Source organism: Panthera leo, chromosome D3 (assembly GCF_018350215.1).
Source record: "Panthera leo isolate Ple1 chromosome D3, P.leo_Ple1_pat1.1, whole genome shotgun sequence".
Taxonomy (NCBI): domain Eukaryota; kingdom Metazoa; phylum Chordata; class Mammalia; order Carnivora; family Felidae; genus Panthera; species Panthera leo.
The window spans coordinates 7,735,187-7,757,813 of NC_056690.1; the positions used below are offsets into that span (position 1 = coordinate 7,735,187).

At 50.2% G+C, this 22,627-nt stretch overlaps 1 protein-coding gene across 7 annotated transcripts in view; it reads left to right on the forward strand.

The window, feature by feature from the left end:
* Window positions 1–22,627, forward strand: part of KDM2B (lysine demethylase 2B) — a 153,999-nt gene that overhangs the window by 46,132 nt on the left and 85,240 nt on the right. For 6 of the 7 annotated variants that reach the window (XR_006195534.1, XM_042911461.1, XM_042911462.1 and 3 more), the window contains 3 exons: window positions 10,801–10,979; window positions 11,194–11,300; window positions 22,283–22,376. Coding sequence is in view for 6 of the 7 variants with exons in the window: in XM_042911461.1 (XP_042767395.1) it covers window positions 10,801–10,979; window positions 11,194–11,300; window positions 22,283–22,376 (380 nt within the window). In the remaining variant the exon portion in view is untranslated. Of the gene's footprint in view, window positions 1–10,800; window positions 10,980–11,193; window positions 11,301–19,970; window positions 20,151–22,282; window positions 22,377–22,627 lie in introns of those variants that run through there. The other variant, XM_042911467.1, reaches the window with a different exon arrangement.

A 22,627-nucleotide genomic window follows, 5' to 3' on the forward strand; every position in this document is an offset into this window, starting at 1 on the left:
GCCCTCCTACCATCTCACACCGGTCTGAAGAAGTTGGATTGTTTGACCTGTAGAGTTTTCATGGTCTGGATTTTGCCGATAGCATTCCCTTGGAGTAGCTTGTGTTCTTTCTTGTGTAGTTTCTGTAAATTGGCAGTTGGATGTAGACTCCTGATCAGGTTCAGGTTCATTTCTGTCTCTCCGCACAGAAATGTACTCATTCATTCATTCATTCATTCATTCATATTTTCTGGCAACACTACTTCACAGATGATGTTCTGTTCTTCCATCAGGAGGCACATAATGGCAGGTCATCTCTCTCTCTCTCTCTCTCTCTCTCTCTCTCTCTGTCTGATGTTGGCAGGCATTGATGTTTGATGTCTAGCTTCATTATCGTGTTGGGGCTACAAGGTTGGTGACGGTCTAGTTTGATCATCCTTTGTCATTTGTTGACTGGAAGACACCTGGAGAGACACTTCCCCTATTCTGCTGTTTGTTTCAGCCTAGCCCTTATCTTAGACTCAAGCCCGTGGTCACTTCTCCCCACCTCTTTCTGCCTCCCTTGAAAGTGTGCTATCATTTCTGCACTTCTCCCTACCCTCTGGGGGCCGGAACCCAGCAGAGTTGAATTTTCTAGGTCCTCGCGTTTCCCTGGGGGTTTATGTTTATGGAGCCCAGGCACCTAAAAGAACTGACTTCCCTCCTCCCTTTCTTCCTGCTTCAAGCCCTCCCACAGACTGTGGTTTCCAGGACACCTGGGGAACTGGATGGAGCTCCCCTGCACACCAGGGAAACTATTCTTAGAACCAGTGTCTCGACCTTCTGCTCCAGACCGAGTCACTCAGCCTCTCACACCCTCGGGCCTCTTTCCTGCATACCCTTACTCGCCCCCCCCCCCCCTTCAGCCCCAGCTGCTCCTCACTGCTCCCATCCCTCCAGGCCCTGACTTCCCTTTTCATCAGAGGGTGGGGGGCCGGCTGAGGTGGGGTCAGCTGGGGCCTGCACCTGGCTAAGAGCAGAGGGAAGTGAGGATGCGTTGAGAGCCCTGGGGATTGTGATGAGGGTGATGGGAGCCTGATGTGTGTTCAAAAAAGAAAAAACGGGCCTCTCCCACCCACGTCCTTCTGTGTTCAGGGACAGTTGTCGCACTGGTGGGGCTCCTGGTTGCTCAGGATTTCCGGATGTTTTTCAGGTTGGGGGGCTTCATCTCTAGCGTGGAGAGGGTTACACATACCCACCTTGAGGCACCCCCAGGCCATGTCTCAGTCTGACTGTTACTTATATGTGAGATCATATGTCATATGCTGGGCAGAACATATAACTGGAAAACACCAACATTATTTATTCATTCCACAAGTATTTTTACTGAGTTCTTGTTATGGGCCAGGCTCTCTGTTCTAGATGTGTGGGATAGAGTAGTGAGCAAGACAGACAAGACTCCTGCCCTCATGTTGTTTACAGAGTAGTAGGGGAGAGAGACAAGAAACAAGCTGACAAAGAATTAGCATCTAAGATTAAGTGGTAGGATGTCATTGGTGGATGACATTTTCTCTTTTCGAAGCTTCTAGTCAACTACGTTTAGTTACAGGGTATGTCTGTCCTGTAACGCCTAGGACAGTGGTGGGGGTTGGGGGGGGGGATGCGGTGGGGGAGGCCAGGGGGGCAGAAAAGCCCTTCTCTGCCTTTGGGGATATTTATGGAACCCTGTGGGGTTACCCTGTCATTCTCTCGCCCTGCTTTTGGTTTGCTGAGGCTGCCATGGCACCACACCCTACGTGCTTAAAACCACAGAAGTGTATTCCCCCACAGTTCTGGAGACCAAAAGTCTGAAATCAAGGTGTTGGCAGGGCCAGGCTTCCTGGGAAGTCTCTAGGCGAGAATTCTCCAGAGATTCCTCCAGCTTCTGGCAGTTGCTGGCTTCTTTGGTGTTCACACATTGGCTTGTGTCTGCATGATTTCAATGTCTGCCTCCATCTTTATGTCGCTGTGTCCCCTCTGTGTGTGTCCAAATTTTCCGTGTCTTATAAGGACATTGGTATTGGCTAAGGGCCCACTCTCATCCACTCTGACCTCATTTTAGCTTGATGACAAATGCAAAGACCCCATTTCCAAATAGGGTCCATTTACAGGTGTCCAGGGTTGGGACTTGAACATCTCTTTTTGGGGACACAATTCAACCATAGGAGCCCGCAGGGTAAGCCGGTTAGTGGGATAGAGGACACTAAGGTTAGGCCCAGGAGAGGAGGGAGCCAACACCGGGCTGTGCCTTTCATACCTCCAGCATTTTGTATGGGCCACCTCAGTTGACTCCACACTTTTTTTTTTTTTTTTTAAGTTTATTTATTTATTTTGAGAGAGAGAGAGAGAGAACGAGCGGGCGAGGGGTGGAGAAAGGGAGAGAGAGAATGCCAAGTAGGCTCTGAGATGTCAGTGCAGAGCCCAGTGTGGGGCTTGATGTCACAAACTGTGAGATTGTGACCTGAGCCAAAATCAAGAGTCGGACACTTATCCAACTGAGCCACCCAGGTGCCCCTAGTTTTATTATTTTTTAAAATACCTTGGGGCACCGGGGTGCCTCAGTCAGTTGAGTGTCTGACTTTGGCTCAAGTCACGATCTCGAGGTTTGTGAGCTCGAAGCCTGGAGCTTGCTTTGGATTCTGTCTCCCTCTCTGCCTCTCTCTCTCTCTCTCTCTCAAAAAATGAATAAACATAAAAAATAAATAAATAAAATACCTTGACGTATGCAGGGAAATAACATTTTTAGGGGGTCATGGTACAGTTTTGGAAATTATTGCACCCTTGTAAGTAAATGATACTATTGAACTAGATTACTTTAAAGCTGCAAAAGTCATAGTTTATAGGTTAATATATGTGTGTCTGTTGCGGGGGTTCTGTATACATGGAAATAAACAGGGTTGTAAGTGTTGCATAAAATATCTTACAAAAGGCAAGTGTCATGGTATATGCAAGGCACATACATATTTGAAAACACACTTGTGCCCACAATTTACTCACAGTTACATGTGGATATGAATGTCCTGTAAGGAAGGTGTTACGTGTTTTAAAGAAACCACTAATTTGGGGGCACCTGGGTGGCTTAGTCGGTTAAGCATCCGACTTCGGCTCAGGTCATGATCTCATGGTTTGTGAGTTCGAGCCCCGTGTCGGGCTCTGTGCTGACAGCTCGGAGTCTGGAGCCTGCTTCGGATTCTGTGTCTCCCTCTCTCACTGCCCCTTTCTCTTCCCCGCTCTGTTTTTCTGTCTCTCTCGAAAATAAACATAAAAAAAAAAAAAATTACCACTAATTTCAAGAGGTGAAGGGGAGTGGAAGGTACAGGCTTCTACTTACGGAATGAATAAGTCATGGGGACGAAAGGCACAACATAGGGAGTACAGGCAGGAGTTGTCCCAGTGTCATGTGGTTTCAGGCAGTAGCTCCAATTAGTGCTGAGCATAACATGACACAGAGACTTGTCAAATCACTGTTGTACACTTGAAACTGATGTAACATCGTGTGGCAGATGAACTGCAATGAAATATATATATGTGTATCAGCAACTTGTACATTACGATGTACGTACCATGAATAACTGACTATAGAACATCTAATTTATTTTAGAGTTTTTCTAATGTAAATATGTGTGTACATTATGATACATGTACATGTTAATGTATATCTATATTATTGTTTACATATGTGACATATTTATACACACTTGCCTCTTACATGCATTATGTGTATATCATATGTGTGTACATATAATATGTGCTCACAAAAACGGATAAATTTACCCAGTTTTAAGAGGATTTTTTTTAGAACCAGATTTGGGCTGTTATGTTTTTTGACATCTTTTTATTATAGTCTTTGATTTTCGTTGTATATAAGTTGGCATCATACATAATACTGACTCGATAGAATAGTATTGATATGATGACCTACTATTTTAGAGTTGTCAAAATTGTACATTTATTGTGCAAGTTTGGGACTCAGGTTAATGAGTCAGAAGTATTCTGAAAGAGAAGGGGTTGATATGTACATTCTTGTCATTTTATTTTATTTTATTAATTTAATTTAATTTAATTATTTTGAGAGAGAGAGTGTGCATGCGTGTGTAAGCAGTGGTGGGGGGTGAGGAGCAGAGGGAGAGTGAGAGAGAGAATCTTAAGCAGGCTCCACGCTCAGCACAGAGTGCGACATGGGGCTTCAGCTCTCAAACCGTGAGGTTGTGACCTGAGCCGAAATCGAGAGTCAGACGCTTAACTGAGCCACCCAGGTGCCCTGACAATCTTGTCATTTGAGACTGGCAGGGACAGGAAGCTGTGACTGGCATATACAAATCTTTAGTTTGTATGCAGTGAGATGCCATAGCACATTTGGTACGTTTAAGAGCCTTTCATTTGCCTCCAGCATTAATTGTCTGAATGTTAAACAAAAATTTTTTAATTAAAAAAATGAAATTTTAAATGACACCTAATTAATTAAATTTTTAATTAAAAATGTTTTTTTCACAACTGTTTTTTGAGGTAGGTGGTCTTATCTCTGTTGTAGATGAGGACATTGGGGTACTTTGTTTAAAGATCTTATGCTCTGAGGAAAGACAGGAACCTGAAACATGAGTCCTTTGATCCATTTTTGCATGTGGAATGTATTATATATGCTGAAAAGTTAAAAAGAAAATTCTAAAACGAACGCCTGCCACCCAGGTTAGGAAGGATTGTAATTCCTTACATGTTCCCGTGAGACCTTCCCACCCCAGAGGTGCCTGTTGTCTTGTGTTCTGGGGCTGCCATAACAAAGTACCACAAACCGAGTGGGTTAAAACCACAGAAATTTATTCTCTCGGTTTTAGAAGCCAAAGTCCAAAATCGAGGTGTTGACTGCATTGGTTCCTTCTAGAGTTTCTGAAGGAAACTCCTGCTTTGCCTTTTCCTGCTTTTGGTAACTCCAGGCATTGCTTGGCTTATAGATACATTATTTCACACTCTCCTCCATCTTTCCCTTGACCTTGACCTTCTTCTAAAGACACTAGTGATGGGATTTAAGACCCACTGTCAGTCCAGGACAATCTCCTCTTGAGATCCTTACACTAATTACCTCTAAAAGACCCTTTTTCCAAATAAGGTCCTATTCAAAAGTTCTGGGTAAATCTTTTGGAGGGTCACCATTCCACTGCCATCTTGAATTTTGTTTATCCTTTCCTGGTCTCAATTTAGGGTTTCCCACCTCTCCCTGCATCCCTAAGCCCTGTTAAGTTGTGAAGAACTGAGCCCACGCATACACCTATCGCCTCCCTAGGGGAGGGAAGGGCATTGTGGGCGGTTTGTGAAGCCTCTGCAGAGAGAGAAGCTGAAATAGTGCATGGCTCAAGCTCTTGGTCCATGATGAAGGGAGACTCACAAGAAACAATTAGGTAAAAGGAGACAGACAGAGAGAGAGAGAGAGAGAGAGAGAGAAAGAGGAAGAAATGAAGTCTTGTTCTTGTCAGGTTGGAGGAAGTATATGAGATTTAAATTCATATCTTACATTGCTTTGAAAAATAATTTATTGTGGGTGCTTGGGTGGCTCTGTTGGTTAAGTGTCTGACTTCGGCTCATGGTTTGTGAGTTCAAGCCCTGTGTCGGGCTCCATAATGACAGCGCAGAGCCTGCTTGGGATCCTCTCGCTCTGTGCCCCTCCCCCACTCGTGCTTTCTCTCTCTCTCTCTCTCTCAAAATAAATAAAACCTAAAAAAAAAAAAAAAAGAACTTATTGAGGTGAAATTCACATAACATAAAATTAACCATTTTAAAGTACACAATTCAATGGCATTTGTTACATTCATAATGTTGTGCAACCATTACTTCTCTGTTGGTTCCAAAACATTTTCATCACCCTGAAAGGAAACGCATAGCCATTAACACTCATTCCTCATTCCTATCCCCCAGCCCCTGGCACCCACTAACCTACTTCTAGTCTCTGTGGACTTACCTTTTCTGTACATGTTATATAAATGGCTTCATGAAATATGTGACCACTGGTGGGGCGCCTGGGTGGCTCAGTCGGTTAAGCGTCTGACTTCGGCTCAGGATCTCGTGGTTTGTGGGTTCGAGCTCTGCGTCGGGCTCTGTGCTGACAGCTCAGAGCCTGGAGCCTGACTCCCATTCTGTGTTTCATTCTCTTTCTGCCCCTCCCCCGCTTGTGCTCTGTCTCTCAAAAATAAATAAATGTAAAAAAAAAAAAAATGTGACCATTGGTGTTTGGCTTCTTTCACTGAGTATCATGTTTTTGTTTTTGTTTTCCAAGTTTATTTATTTTGAGAGAGAGTGAGCAAGCAGGTGAAGTGCAGAGAGAGGGGCCAGGAGAGAGAATCCCAAGCAGTCTCTGAGCTGTCAGTGCAGAGCCTGATGTGGGGCTCTATCTCACGAACCGTGAGATCATGACCTCAGCTGAAATCGAGAGTTGGATGTTCAACCTGCTGAGCCATGCAGGTGACCCGATGCGAGACTTTTGAAAGAAAAAAGTTACTTTTAGAATAACCAACTTTGTTGGTCATTTAGTGCCTGAGTTGTTTTGTTTAATAACATTTTTATTGAGGTATCATTCACATGCCCTACAATTCAACTATTTAAAGTGTCCAATTCAGTGGCTTTTCATCTGTCCACAGAGCTGTGCAAACATCGCCACAGTCTGTTTTAGGACATTGTTATCACCCGCCATAAAAATCTCACACCTGTTAGTCATCCCTGTTATGTTTTAGGATCTGAAGTAGTCAGTCCATTGGACTGGCTGGCAGAGATTTAAGTGGCTCTGACTTTCTACTGCTTAATTTTCTCCACCTGTAATTATAGATGAACTTGGCCAATTAGGTAACAATACCTATCTTTAGGCACTTTATGGAAGTGTTTCATGTGCATTATCTCCCTTAAGGCTCAGATCAACCTGTGGGCAAGCTGCCATTTTTGTCCCCATGTTACAGATGGGGAAACTGATAGAGAAACTAAGAGGCCCAACGTCCAGCTGGTTTTTGATCCATGAAGTCTTTCCTTAATTTGTTGTGCTGATAGAGGCGACTGAGCTCCAGTCTTCAGTGCGGACTTGCATGAGCCTCTAGGTCTGTGATTGTTATCTACCTGCCCAGCAGTCCTTCCACAGCGGGCTTCGCAGACATGACCTTGTGCAAAGTTTGGAAGGAGAGGCTGCGGGAGGTGGGAGGCTGGCCAGAGATGGGGGAGGGTTTGGGTGCCTGTTCTTCTTTCCACTCCCCTGCTGTGATAGCAGCCTCTGCCAAGTGGGCTTCCCAGAAAAGCTGAGCAGAGCCTACCTGCTCCAGGAGCCCCGGGTAAGGTAGGAGCCAGCACTGTCCAGAGCAGGCCAGAATTTCCAGCAAAGTTCAGGGATGCCCCCTGGTGGATCTGCACTCCTGAAGCAAAGACAAAGCTGTTCTCCGAGTCTTCCCAGGATCTGTGGGGTCGGGAGCCAGTCCCTGAAGGCAGAGATCATTTTTCAACCATAGCATGTGATCTGGATTCAGTATTGCATAGGACAGGAACAGGAGTCGGGGGACAGGAGCCTGGGCACCGGATTAGATCGAATTGGCATCACGTTGCTGTTCTGCTGCTCATTAACTGGGCATTTTGGGTCTAGTTAGTTGTCTGAGCCTCGGTTTCTCATCTATCAAATGGGTATAAGTGAAGTTCTACCTCACAGAACCATAATGAACTTAAGATAACCTGTGGAGAGAGTTTACCTGTGCTCAGTAAATATTGACTATTCTAATTGGTAGAGTATATTCTGGACAACGAGCCAATCCCATTGTCTGTAAACATTAGCTTCCTCATTTATTTATTATTATTATTATTATTTTTAATTTATTAATGTTTATTTTTGAGAGAGAGACAGAGCGTAAGCAGGGGAGGGGCAGAGAGAGAGAGAGAGAGAGAGAGAGAGAGAGAGAGAGAGAGAGAGAGACGCAGAATCTAAAGCAGGTTCCAGGCTCTGAGCTTTGAGCACAGAGCCCAGTATGGGGCTCAAATTCACAGACCATGAGATCATGACCTGAGCCGAAGTCAGATGCTAAACCGACTGAGCCACCCAGGCACCCCTAGTTTCCTCATTTATAAGACAAGGACAGTCCTACCTAACATCTGGGGTGGTTATGAAAAATTAGATATTGAACCCAAAAGATAGTAACACCCAAGTTCTCATATGTGCCTATGGGATTATTTTTATTATTCAGTTCCTACTATGTGAAATGCACTGTGTATTAATTCAGCAAATACTGAACTTGGGCCTCTTATAAGGCAGGCTCTGTGCACAGAGCTGGGTATATAGCGCTGAACCAAATGGGAATAGTGGTCCCATCAGCATGTAAGTTCCATGAGGGTTTTGTCTAGTTCAAGGGTTGGCAAGCTTTCTCTTTAAAGATCTAGAGTCAGTGTTTTGGGCTTTGCCGACCATTTAGTCTGTGTCAGCTACTTAGCTTATCCCTTGCAGCATGGACACAGCCAGAGACATTGTGTGAACCAGAGTGTGGCTGTATGCTAATAAAACTTTATATATGGACCCAGAAATTTGAGTTTTGTAGTATTTTCATATCACAAAATATTCTTCCGGAGGGGCACCTGGGTGGCCTAGTTGGTTAAGTGACTTCAGCTCAGGTCATGAACTCACGGTTCATGGGTTCGAGCCACTTGGGTTCTGTGCTGGCAGTGCGGAGCCTGCTTGGGATTCTCTTTTCTCTCTCTCCCTCCCAGATAAATAAATTTAAAAAATATTCTTCTTTTGATTTTTCCCCCCTCCCTCATCACTTAAAAATGTAAAAACTGTTCATAGCCCGTGGGCCAGGTTTGCCCACGGGTTGTCATTTGCTGCTTTCTTTGCTCTTCTGTCTTGGAGTGGCTTTGAACAAGGTGATCTCCTGCTTCTTGTTCTTTTCTTTCTTTCTTAATTCCTCTGGCTTATACATTTCTAAGTTCCCATGGACCATGTATTTGTCACTGAGCTAATGGGGAATTGAGGTCTTTCCTTAACAGATGGTGGGCTCCTCATTCCAGTCCCGATGCTTGTTTTGTGTCCTGACAGATAGGAGGGGCCAGCTTTCATCCCCAATCACCATGAATTTGGCAATCTGCTGTGTGTCTGTTTTCTCACCGCTCACAGTGCTTATTTTGGTTGTTCCTTCTATGTTGACTGAAGGTCTGGAGCCATTATTATTCCCATCTTACAGATGGGCAAGTAGAGTCCCCGGAAGGGTTGTGGTTTCCTTGAAGCTCTGTTCGTTGCTATTGGTCCCAGCGCTAGTGCTGATCGCTCCTGTCTCCCAGTCCCGAGCTTGTTCCTTTGTCTCTGGGAAGCAGTGGGAGGTGGCCCAGCTCACTCCTGAGATGAGAAGTGGGACTTTCCTGAGGAAGGGCGCCCCTCATTCCTTTCAGTTCAGCGGTGGTTCCTATGAGAAGTCGTACGTCACATGTTGCATGGGACAGCCAATATTCCTCACTTATTTGTTCCATAAGTATGTACTGAGCTCCCGCCATGTGCCAGGCTCTGTTCTAGATACTCGGGATAAAGTAGTGAGCAAGACAGACAGGACTTCTGTCCTGGCAACGATTACAGAACAGTAGGGAAGAAAGACAACAAAGCCAACAAAACATATTTAGGAATTGTGATTAGTCCCAGGGAATAAGGGGGAGACCCATGCATTTCAGTACCAGGTACTGTGCCTAGTAGTTCTGTGAGCATCATCTGATTTAATCCTCACAGTTAGCCTATGAAAAGAGATGGCAGGGCCACCTGAGTGGCTCAGTTGGTTACGCGTCTGACTTTGGCTCAGGTCATGATCTCACCGTTTACAAGTTTGAGCCCCACATCAGGCTCTGTGATGACAGTTCAGAGCCTGGAGCCTGCTTCGGATTCTGTGTCTCCCTCTCTCTCTGCCCCTCCCCCCTCCCCAACAAAAAACATTAAAAAAGATTAAAAAAATAAGAGATGGCAGGATGAAGATTCAGAGGTTCAGAGAAGTCAAGTAACTCCTGGCTTCACAGACCAGGGAGGAAGACTACCAAACAGCTAATTTTCTATAGAAATAAGTACTGTCCGGGGCGCCTGGGTGGCTCAGTCGGTTGAGCGTCCGATTTTGGCTCAGGTCATGATCTTGTGGTTTGTGGGTTCGAGCCCCGTGTCGGGCTCTGTGCTTGACAGCAGAGCCTGGAGCCTGTTTCAGATTCTGTGTCTCCCTCTCTCTCTGCCCCCCCCCACCCCGTCTCTTTCTCCTTCAAAAATAAATAAACATTTAAAAAAAAAAAAAGAAAGAAGTACTATCCTAGTGCTGTGAATAAACAGAAAGGCCTCGAGTGCCATGCTAAGAGATTCTTTAGTAGGCAGTACGGAGCATTGAAGGTTTTGAGCAGAGAGAGGAGTGTCCATGGTCAGGTCTCTGTTTTAGAAAGCTCACGCTGGCAGCACTGTAGAGGATGGACAGGAGGGGGTAGTTTGGAGACCTTTTAGGATGTTCTGGATAGGAGGGGGTAGTCTGGGGACAGCTTAGGATGTTCTGGGCGGGAGGGGGGAGTCCGGAGCCCCCTTAGGATGTTCTGGACGGGAGGAGGGCGTCTGGAGACCGCTTCGGAGGTTGTCTTGGAGACTAGTAAGGGTGGACTGGACCAGTGTGGAGGCCACGCTGGTGCAGGGAAGCAGTGGAGAGAGATTCAGTGAGGAAAACCAAGTGGATGAGGTGACAGAGCAGACATGGCATATGGAAGAGGCAGGTTTTGTTCATGGGGACCCCAAGCGGGATCCGGGCCCCAAGCTGTCAGGAGCCGCCAGCACGTGCACTCTGCCCCCAGGCGGCCGTCGGCTGGTGGACGTGATGGATGTGAACACGCAGAAGGGCGCGGAAATGAGCATGTCCCAGTTTGTGCGGTACTACGAGACTCCTGAGGCTCAGCGGGACAAGCTGTACAATGTCATCAGCCTTGAGTTCAGCCACACCAAGCTGGAGCACCTGGTCAAGCGTCCGACCGTGGTAGGTCCCCGGCCGCCGTCCCTCTCCTTGACGCCTCCCTCCCGCCTCCTCTCCTTGCCCAAGCCTCACTTGCTTCGGTCTTGAGGCCAGCCAGGGTCAGCCCCAGGGAAGGACAGGAGGGGCGTGGGGAGCACGGGGAAGGAAGGAGGTGGTGAGGAAGCCCAGTGGAAGGGCACTCCAAGACAGGAAGTGCTGACCTCCATCTGGCTTTCAGGTAGACCTGGTGGACTGGGTGGACAACATGTGGCCCCAGCATCTGAAGGAGAAGCAGACAGAAGCCACGAACGCCATTGCAGAGATGAAATACCCGAAAGTGAAGAAGTAAGACTGCCTGGCTGGTGGCGGGAGCTGGGGGTGGGGGTGTCTCCTAGCCCGACAGGGTGCTGCTGGGATGTAAGGGATGGGGGTCCTTGGGTGAGCAGGTTGGCGCCTTGGAACACAGGGGCTCTGCATTCCCCATCCAGATGGTCCTTCTTGGCCTCCTTGCCAGCTCTCCCTCGGGGCCTGTGATCTGAGTGGAGGGGAGGAATACTGGGGACCGTCTCTCTGTACTTGTGTGCTTGCCAGACCTTTATCTCCTCCTGCCAAGTGACTGCAAGCCCTGGGAGTGGGCAGACCATGGACACTTTGCTTTTGCCAAGGGCTAGGAAGGGATCCGGTGTTCTTTTGCTGCTTGCTGTTGAGATGCAGGGCCTCCGATCCAGAACTTTTCCCGATCAAAGCCCAAGGGCTACTTACTCACTAAACGCTCCTTAGCTGGTGTCTCGAAGCGGCAGGTCGGCTCTGGGCCGAGAAGATGGCCACGTCTAATTGCAGGGACATCACTACATATGGACCAGTAAGTCCTGAGACCAGTCGTTAAACATGGACAGAGGCACCTATGATCCCTCCCACATTCTAGAATTTCGGTAACGGACCCTGGGGACCCTTGGGGCTATCGGGGCTCTCTCCACCTCAGACCGTCTGTGTTTCCAGCTCCAAAATGGGAAGGAGATGCTGGCCGTCCCAGGCATGACCGCTGCTCTGGGCTTCCTAGAAGAGTTGGCTCTGGCAGCTCTGAATCCATTAATATCTTTCTGCTCAGCCCTGCTGCCAGGAGTGCCCCCAGGAGCGTGAAGGCTGTGAGCTGTTCATTCACTCCACCCTGAATGAAGGGTAGAGTGAATGTAGATTCGGTGCCAGCTTTGTGAGAGAGGCCAGCACGCTGGCCCTGGCTTCTCAAGGCTTTGCTTTCAAGCTCTCTCTTCCTTTAATTATTTCTCAGGCATTTTTCCTCCCCTTGAAGCTGAAGCTCTTTACACCCCTTAGATTTGGGCTGCTTCAAACACAAAGAATGAGCTCAAGGTGGGAGGGAAGAAGGGTTTCAGTTCTGTTCCTGTCCCGTTCGATCACAGCAAAATTTCTGGAGCCCCTCGGGTGGGGAAGTAAGATGAATGAGACTAAGAGCCCCTACCCTCTGGAGAATGTGTCGTATAACGCATGGGGTAAGGTGCCATCTCATCCTAGGTAGAGTGAAACCGGTTCTGGGACGGGACAGGGAGAGGAGGAATCCTTTTTGGCTGGTGGCAGTGGGAAGTCCTCTCAGAGGGCACACTGCATCTAGGCTTTAAGGGAAGAGGAGATGGGAGGGACTTGGAGGGGGGTGGTGGAGGAAGGGAAGTGCCAGGGGCCTTGATGGAATCATGAGGGTAGAGCTGGAGGAAAGAGTGTGGGGCTCAGAGACTAGTTAGGGGTGGATCACAGCTCTGATCGATTGATTGGGTGATTCAGTCAGCATATGTATTAAACATCTGGTTGGTGCTGGGCACTGAGAATGCAGAGAGGAGAAAACCAGGTGAGCTCCCTGCCCTCACGGAGCTTGTAGTCTATCCGGAGACAGACGTTCATCCAACAATCAGGGAAACAAATGGAAATTTGCAGCTCTGTCGAGACCATAAGGCAGAGATCCACCGTGCTCCAGGATTGTGTACCAGGGCACTCGCGGTCACGGAGGGCAGGGCCGTCGTCCCCAGGGTGGGGTCTCGGGGAAGTGGGGTTACTTAGGTGAAGAGGTCTGGGAAGAGCTTTCCTGGCTGTGTGCAGAGAGCCTGGTGGGATGGCTAGGAAGGTCAGGAAGACAGGGGCAGGTGGGCCCGTGGAAGGAAGGTTACTGAGGCTGGAGCAAAGTGAGGGAAGTGGGTGGGGGGTGCGGGACGGTGGGTGGGCCAGGCTGCTCAGGGCCTGATGCGCCGGGCTGAAGGGTCCGCGTTTCTCCTAAGAGCAATCAGAAGCCTCTCTGAGATCTTAAGCAGAGAGGGATGTGTGCAGATATGCGTGCCACAAGTTGTGCTGCTGCTGTGTGGATTGAAGGAAGTGGGGTGGAGTGAGAGCGGAAAGCAGTGCATCGCCTCCATGGGGCAAATGCGGGGCCAGGAGGGAGCAGGGACTTGGATGGGACATGTGTCTAGGAAGGGAAAATAGCACTGGGGGACCTAGATTTCAATTGCCTTGCCCCCTTTAGATGCTTGGTATGTTCACCTGATAGAAAAATTCCTCTGAATAGTAAGTTCCAGTAATACCTTGAGAATCCTATCGAATTACCAAAAAGAGCCCCATGCACGATTTTCTAGAACCATGTGTCTTTGACTCATTGGTTGGATCGTGTGGCAAATACATTTACAAACTCTGTCAGTGGCCTTGGGAACTTGTTACAGGATTTGAACCTTGTTAGGAAGGAAGTTGTCACTTTGGGAATCTTCCATTGGTTTGGCTGTAAAGAATGCCGATTTCAGTTAATCAGCAAGGTAAAAATCCCGCAATGATGAAGTCCTCTGGGACCACAGAATAGTTCTGTGGAATTTAATTAAAATGACACTGTTTCTAGAAGTCAGAGCTCCCATGCTGACAGGTCACCTGATATAAGGTTTGCAGGAGGGAAGAGAGAAGTGTTACAGACCCATCATTGCCTTCTCCCCGGCTCCAGGGTTTGTGCAGTTTGATCGTGGAGGGGGGGGATTTCAGAATTTTAATGGGTTCTGGTTGAGATACTTAAGGCTAGGGGTACTGGCGGTTGTCAAGGGGGTGGCTGTAACTTTGTGGGAGACAAAAGATGTAAAGAATATGTTAGTGTATCAGTTATCTATTGCTGTGTTAACTGCCCATAAATGCAAGACTCTAGTCTAAGTAATTGGTAGGCTACAGTGAATAAAGCAAAGTTCCTGTACTCGGGGGGCTTATATTCAGGTGGTGAAAAGAGATGGGCAAGCAAACAAGTGAATAATATAATTCAGGAGGTGATAAGTGTTGGGAGGACACCTAAAGCAAGGTAAAGGGAGGCTCCTTGCTGGCTGAGTTGGTAGAGCATGCGACTCGATCTCAGGGTCATGAGTGTGAGCCCCACATTGGGCGTAAAGATTACTATAGAAAAAAAAAGCAAGATAAAAGGAAAAAGAGGATGACGGGGCAGGCTGAAGGAACATCAGCTGCCCCGTGCACATCCGCCATTGCCTCCCCTCCATCTCTACCCTGCAGGGATGTTTTGGCTGTCCAGAATTATTTGTCTTGGAAAATTCCTCATAATCGGATAAACTGACAACTATTTGGGAGTACCCCTTGTATTAGTTGTTTGTTGATGCATAACATTTTCCTAAAACTTTGTAGCGTAAAAAAGACATCTTAGCAGCTTAAAACAACATTACCTCACACTTTCTGTGGGTCAGGAATCTGAGAGTGGCTCAGAGTTGCTCTTGGGCTTGTCTTGACTGGGGCCAGAGCGCCCATTTCCACGATGGCGCACTCACATCGCTGTTGGCAAGAGGCCTGAGTTCTTCACCTTGTGGGCCTCTCCATAGGGCTGCTCAAGAGTCCCTGTGACATGGCAGCTGGTACTCCCCCACCCCAAATAGTGGGGGAAGACAGAGCAAGGAAGAAGCCACAGTGCCTATTATGCCCAATTTTGAAAAATCACATGCTGTTCACTTCTTTTTTTTTTTTTTTAACGTTTATTTATTTTTGAGACAGAGAGAGACAGAGCATGAACGGGGGAGGGTCAGAGAGAGAGGGAGACACAGAATCCGAAACGGGCTCCAGGCTCTGAGCTGTCAGCACAGAGCCCGACGCGGGGCTCGAACTCACGCACCGCGAGATCACGACCTGAGCCGAAGTCGGCCGCTCAACCGACTGAGCCACCCAGGCGCCCCACACGCTGTTTACTTCTATCATATTCTATTAATTAAAAGTGAGGTACTACGTCTAGCCGACACACCAAGGGGAGGTGAATTTGGCTCTATCTCTGAAAAAGGGAGTCTCAAGGACTATGTGGGCATGTTTTAAAGCCTCCACAACCTCCTAGGTCTCTGGCATGGGTGTACCTTTCTCACTTAGGACCACTGGGTATTATAATGCCTTCCAGAGGGAAATTAACCAATCTTTTCTCTCCTCACATGCTGCTTGCAGAAATGAGGTTTGCGGCTTAATGGAGACAGGCTATGAACTGACAAGCAGTGAAAGGAAGGGGGACCCCACATAAAGCATATATTCGGCTCCCAAATAATTGGGAGTGAACCGCATTTCCTCCCTGCACCTTATGGGGGTGGCAGGAAGAACTGGGGAAAAAATTGGGTGTGAAGCTGAAACCCAGACAGGGTGTAGCTGGGTGCTGGGATGAGCAAGGTTCAAGGGCTGCCCCTGGCAGTTTCCGGTGGCTGCAGGAAGTCTTTCATCTCCTCTTAGGGACTCAGTTTCCCCTTCTACAAAGTGGGGATCCTGTCATCCCTGCCCCACCTCCCAACCATGCTACAGGGAAGATGGAGCCTACAGTGGATGTGACATGTGGGTAGAACAAGATGTTTGTCTTTGTGGCCTCGTGTAGATACAAGTCTCCAACTGCCATCGGAATCCTTGGCTTTTCGATCTGTTCTCTCACAGTTGCACTGGGCTTTTATCTTGGCAATGCTCATTTACTTTCAGCTCTCCTCAACCATGTTTGCTGGTATTAGAAGTGGTCATCCCTGTGTAATATATCACACAGGGAATCTGACCTAGAGAGGCTGTTGACATCACACAGGCACAGAACTGTGTGGGCCACACACCCACATCCCAGGCTTCTGGATTTCTGGCTTTTCCTCTCTACATCCACACCTTTATAAGAGGAACAAAGAAAGCCAGCCTTTCTGTGCTGCCATGTATAGATGCAGACACTGTGTTAAACACTTAGCATGCACATCTTAATGGTACTGGAAGCAGGTGTTACTCTCCTCATTTTACAGACAAGGAAACTGAAGTTCATATGCTTCAGTGCAGGTAACAGGTGCAGCAGCTGAGTGTAAGAGGGTAGGGGCTGGTGTGGATGTGGATAACTTCAAAAATTCATTCATTCATTCATTCATTTATTTTGAGAGAGAAAGAGAGAGAGAGAGAGGGAGGGAGGGAATCCCATGCAGGCTCTGTGATGTCAGCACACAGCCCGACACAGGGCTTGAACTCACTGACCATGAAATTATGACTTGAGCTGGTCATAATCAAGAGCTGGACGCTTAGCCGGCTGAGCCACCCAGGTTCCCCCCAAAATTCTTCTTAAGAAACAAAACAAAAAAACAAAACAGTGCTGGCCAAACCAAGCACATCGAGGGTCTGGTTTGACCCATGAGGGCCACCAGTTAGAGGCCCCCAACACAGGGCTTGAACTCACTGACCATGAGATTATGACCTGAGCTGGTCATAATCAAGAGCTGGATGCTTAGTCGGCTGAGCCACCCAGGTTCCCCCAAAATTCTTCTTAAGAAACAAAACAAAAAAACAAAACAGTGCTGGCCAAACCAAGCACATCGAGGGTCTGGTTTGACCCATGAGGGCCACCAGTTAGAGGCCCCTGATCAGTTCAACAAATGGGAATGCTGAGTTCCAGGAGGGGGAAACATTTAGTCCAATGTCACACAGTTGGTTAGAATAATTATAGGGCTGTATTGGTGGGTGCTATACTTAACACAGATGGATCTGATGTGATCCCTGCTGGGGCTTAAGCTGAGGCATTTGTGACTAAAAAAGTAATAATAATTTTCCCGTGGGGACAGCCTGGTCCAGCTGTCAGGGCCTTCTCTCAGCTCATTTAACTCCATCTATATTTTGTATGTGTCAAAGACCTTGCTCAAGAACACCCACTCAATGACTGGTGCTCAGATCCAAGGTGAGAGATATTTCTTGTCATACAATTTTTTTCTTTTAAATAGACAGAACATACATATGGTGAAAAAATCAGCCAGTTGCAAAAAAGTTCACAGTATAAGCTCGTAGCAGGCCATTGGAGAGGTACTAATCGGCGGGCCATCCTGTAAATGACACCGGGGAGCAAAACCCTGGCCCAGGGAGTTGACCACCTTGAAATGGCTTCAATGCTCACTTCCCTAAAATGGAGGTTATAGGGTTGTCTTATTTATTTATTTATTTATTTATTTATTTATTTATTTATTTATATTTTATTTATTATTTTTTGAAGATTTTATATTTTTAAGTAATCTCTACACCCGATGTGGGACTTGAACTTACAATCCTGAGGTCAAGAGTCGCGTGCTCCGCTGACTGAGCCAGCCGGGGGCCCCATGGTTGTTTTAAAGGTGTAATGATACCATGCATATAAGTAGCTGTTGGTATTAGCACTTGATAATTAGAGTCTATTAATTAACATTGGTGGAGAGCCCCAGGAGATGGGGTTCGGCCAAAGACTTAAGAAGCTTGATTTCTGACCCTGCAGAGGTGTCCTGCCCCCTTGGGGTTTAGGGGAAGGGTGTGGGGACAGAATGGGAGGAGGGCTGTGGCCCTGGTGAGCATGCCCTGGAGGGTAGGACTTCTGATTTGGGCTGGACCATCTGCAGCCGGAAGTCCGTGGTTGAGTTTGACTGTAACCTGCAGACACTGCTTCTTTGAGAGTCTTGGGATTTGCCAGGTTAGACTGGGAGAAGGCCTGAGAAACTCTGAGACAGGCTGCCTGGGTAAGCATCATCACTGACTACGATAGAGACCTGGGTGGGTGAGCCTCTGCTTTCTCATCTGTAAAATGGGGACAATCTTGGGAATGACCTCAGAGGGTTGTGAAAATTGATTTAATAACCAAAGTATCATAGTGCCAGGTACTGTGTTAACATGTATATATCTCAGTGAATTCCTACAGTGATTCCATGTTGCACGGTTACACAGCTACTAAGAGGGCAGGTAAGGGGCATCTTAGAATGGAGAGTTGAACTTCAGGTCACCTCCCTGTCATTAGGATGAGAAAACCTGCTCAGGGAGGGAAAGTAAGTTGCCCAAGGTCACAGAGATAATCTGTTTTAGGCCCAGAGCACCATAACCTGGTCTCTGAGCTGCCTGCCAGACCTGGGATCTGATACTCCCTCCAACCCCTAGCCGTGCCCCAATGGACACATGTAAGGAAGGTGGCTTTGCTGGGTGGTCACCTCTAGTAGCAGGACGGCGTCCACACTCCCTGAAAACGGGGGTACAGGGGTTCCTGAGCGCCCGCCTGCAGAGCTACCCTCGTGCCCCCACCCAGCCGAGGCGAGGGGGCGGCCGTGGGCGGCGGCGGCCTCCCCTGGCGCTGGCCGGCTAGCTTCCCTGTCGCCGCCGCGGCCTCCCTCCTCCTTCCTGGCGGCCGCCGCGCCGCGCGGGTGTTCAGTTTCAGCGCGGGGATGAGCGCAGGCTGCGCCCAGCTCCCCGAGGAAGGAAGGAAGAGAGAGAGGGCTGCACAGTCCTCGGCCGGGCCCTGGCAGCGCCGTGGAGGGGGCTCGGCTCCGGTCTCCGGGGCTGGGCGCGCGTCGATCCTGCGCTGCCGAAGGGGACGCCCGGGAGCCGCGCTGCCGCCGCCGCCGCCGCCGCCGCCGCCGAAGGTAACCGCGGACGCGCCGGGCGGGGCCGGGCGGGCGTCCCTGCGCTGCGCCCCGCGGGCCCGGGGCTACCCCGGGAGCCACCGCTCCTCTGGGGCGCGCCGGGGCGGGGTGTGGGTCGCCTCCAGCCCGCGGGCTGCGCGGCCGGCGTCGCGGAGCAGCTCTTTGTGTCTCCCGGGGCTGCGTTTAAGTGTAGTGTGTGTGCGCGCGCGATCGGCGCCTCCAGCCCCGTCACCCGGTGCCAGCTTTTCCCTGGTTTCCCCCGCCAAGACCTTTGCCCGAAGGGATGCCGCCTGAGCCGCCCGGGGAGTTTCGCTAAGTTGGAGGGAAAAGGGCGGGGTGGGGTCGCCCGGCTTCCCCGGATCCCAGGCAGTGCCCCAAAGTTGGTGCTGCAGGTGCAGCGCCCCCTCCCATCACGCTCCTCCCCAGCCTGCGCGGGCCTTGGGAGGCGGGAACCCCCCAGAGGCTTAGCTCGGGGGCTCCTGATTCTCATCCCCCAACTTGGAGGGTGCGCTCCTGCACAGAAGCCACCGGGGCGGTGGGGGGTGGGGGGTGTTAAGGGGCGCGGCTTTCCGGGCAAGGGGCAGCCGAGGCGGAAGCCAGGCTGGCTGGCCGGCGGGGAGAGCTTAGCGGCCGTGGCACAGAGCCGGGGTGCCCATGTGACTGCGGTGTGCTTTGGAAGAGGAAGCTGTAGAGGTCAGTGCAAAGGCGTCACGCCAGAGCGAGCGGGAGCAGGAGTGAGGGGGGAGACCCGGAATGAGCGCGGGGCAGCTGGGAGGGCGGGGGTGGCGGCTGCAGGGGCCCCCTGGACAAAGCCGCCCTGTCACAGCCACCCTGGCCGTTCCAACGCATGCAATTGCCCGGCGGGAGGGGCGGCCCGGCCTAGCGGCCAGGAAATGAGGGACGTGGGAGGAGGGGCCTCTCTAGGAGAGGCGGGTCCTGGAAGTGGCGCCCCCAAGCTCCGAAGGGCCCCAGAGGATGCTGAAGGGTGACTGGGAGGGCAAATCAGACCCGAGCACAACTTGGAGAACTTTCCTCGCACATAGCTGCCGCAGCTCGTAGTGATTCTGTCCACGCGTGCTGGGGACGTTGGGGCCGGGGGTGGGGGGGGGGGGCGGTGCGGGAGGTTGGGGGGTGGTGACCGGTGTGGCCAGGCTAGCCTGGGGCCTGGTGCCCAATAGACACGCTCCTCTCCTCTCCTCACGGGCACCTGGGTTGCTATCCAGCTGCAGACTGAAGGAAGCACATCTCCCACAAACACTTAAATTGTTTTCAGGAGGCTGTTTTCTGCTGAGGCCCCGAGGGGGTGGAAACCAAGGTTAGATTAAAAAAAGAAAAGAAAAAAAGCCAGACATAGAGGTGGTTTTAGGAAAATGAGGACTAATACTTTGAGGTGGTTTTTGGAGGGCAGGCCGGTGTGTCTGTGGGGGTGGGGTGGGTTAGGGCTTCACCCCCACTCCCCACCCCCATTTCCTTGGAGAGTAGAGGATCACTGGGGTCTTCAGAGTGGAGACGTGGCCGGGCCGTGCTGGGCGGAGGCGGGAGGGTGCAGAGCCCCAGCCGAGCTGGGACTTTAACAACCCCAGCGCCAGCCCCGCAGCCCGCGCCTGTCTTCGTGACAGGGCTGCGTCCTGTGCTGTCAACTACACCCCTCCGATGGGGTTGCTAGGCAGCAGGGCTCTGATGTGCGGGAAGGCCTTCTGATTTGTCAGCCTCCTGCAGACACATGGTTAAGGCTCCTTCCAGCCTATCCGGAGGAGGGACGCGGGGCACGCTGCCTGCATACTGCTGAGCCCCGGGTCCACCTGAATGTGAGGTGCAAAAGGCAGCTAGAGGGAGGGGGGCACCTGGAGCCCACCAGCCTCCTAACCAGCTCAGCCCCTAACCGCCCCCACCCCCATTATCTCCACTGGGGCTTGCTGCTGGCTCCTCCCTGCCAGTCCCTGCCCCATTCCTCCCCTCTTCCCCAAACCATGGAAAAGCAAAGTGCAGCGGGGAAAAGAGGTCAGTGGGGTAAGCATGTGTGTGTGGGCCTCCGGAGATGCCAAGGTGCATGAGCATGGGCCGTGGGGAGGCTGCCCCATCCGTGCTGCCGGTGGCTCTCGTGGGAAGGGGTGGGAGGGGAAGAGGGGGCCCTGGCATCACTGACTGCCAGGCCTGGACTTGGAAGCCTGCTCTGCCCCCCCACCCCCACCTAAGCTCTGCCCTCCCCCAGGAGGGCAGCATGGCAAGGGAGGAGGGAGGAGACTGGTGAGTTCCTGTAAGGAAGGGTGGGCTCTCTGGCTGCTGCTGGAGCTCAGAGGAGGGGCTGCTGCCAGGTTCCTTCTTCCGAATTCACTTCCTTCACCCAAGTCTCTGAAGCCCAGGTTCTCCCCTCTGCCTGTCCACCACCTAACCCCAACATCTGTTAATCTCTTCCCCCACCTTTTTTTTAGCAGCTATATGGAGATATAATTCATGTACGATTCATCCATTTAAAGTGTACAATTCAGTGGTTCTTATGTTTACAGAGTTGTGCATTCACAGTCCATTTTGGGACGTTTTTATCACCCTAAAGTGAAACCCTGTACCCATTAGCAGTCACTCTCCATCCCGACTCCTCCCCCCCCCCTTCCCGACTCCTCCTCCCCCCCCCCCCCCCCCCCCCCCCCCCCCCGCCCAGGCCCTGGCGACTAATCTACTCTGTCTCAGTAGATTTGCCTACTCTGTCCATTTCATATATGTGGAATCCTACACTGTGATCTTTTCGTGGCTGGTACCATGTACTTTGAGCTGCATTGCTCACTTCTCAGTCCCCTGCAGTTCGCCTTGCCATTTAACTTTTCCTGTGCAGTGCTCCATTAAGAGTGTCCCGTCCTGAAGGGCAGGTGTCTTAGGCATTCTTATGCCTTTCTCTAAGTGCCATGCCTAGGTCTGGGCTGGGCCGTGGGTTGGCTCTCAGTGATTGTTGAACGAATGAGGAGATGAATGGGGACTGGTAATTGGCAAGCCACGCAGGTGGTTTACAATGGAATTCCAGGGGGTCCAGCTGCTGCAAAGGGGACTGGCAGCTCAGGAGAGCTGCAGGTACAGGAAGGAGCTGGAAGGAGCAGAAAGGAAGCCTCTCACTGGGGTAGGAGTGGGGGCGGGGCCAGAGTAGAACTGTCTGTCAGGAAGGAACCAAGTGGCCTGTGGGTTGTCAGCTCTCTCCTGGGAACCTGAAAACAAAAATGCCTCCCCCAGCCTCGGGGGCAGGTGGCCAATGCTTGAGATTCATCATCTGATCACAGGGGCTTCCCCCATGGGGAACTCCGATTAGAACTGGGTTTAAAAAGAAAAGAAAAGAAAAAAAATCCCCCAGTGTTAGCATTTGCAAAAGGGCAGCAGGTCAAGCATCTCTGAAGCTGTTCACTCACCTCCTGTGATTCAGGCGTTGAACTGTTTTTCTGCTCCCCTGCTTCTGTGCTGCAGATACTGTCTGATGAGCGTCAAAGGTTGTTTCACTGACTTCCACATCGACTTTGGAGGCACTTCTGTTTGGTACCATGTTTTCCGGGGTGGGAAGGTGAGTCGAACTGAGTTTCTTCAACTTCTGTATGTTCCTGACTGTTTCTTCCTGGAGGGGCTCGCTCTCCTCACCCACACCCAGCCAGTCCTTGTCCTGTGACTGCTTTCAGGGCCACCTCCTCACTCTCTGTCTTCTCCTGGGGAGAAGGATCAAGGGCCAACTCTTCTGCATCACGTCTAGTGACCTGTTCACACCTGCCCACCCAGTCCAGTGTTCTAAGCATCTTAGGCCAGATTAGAACTCCAGCT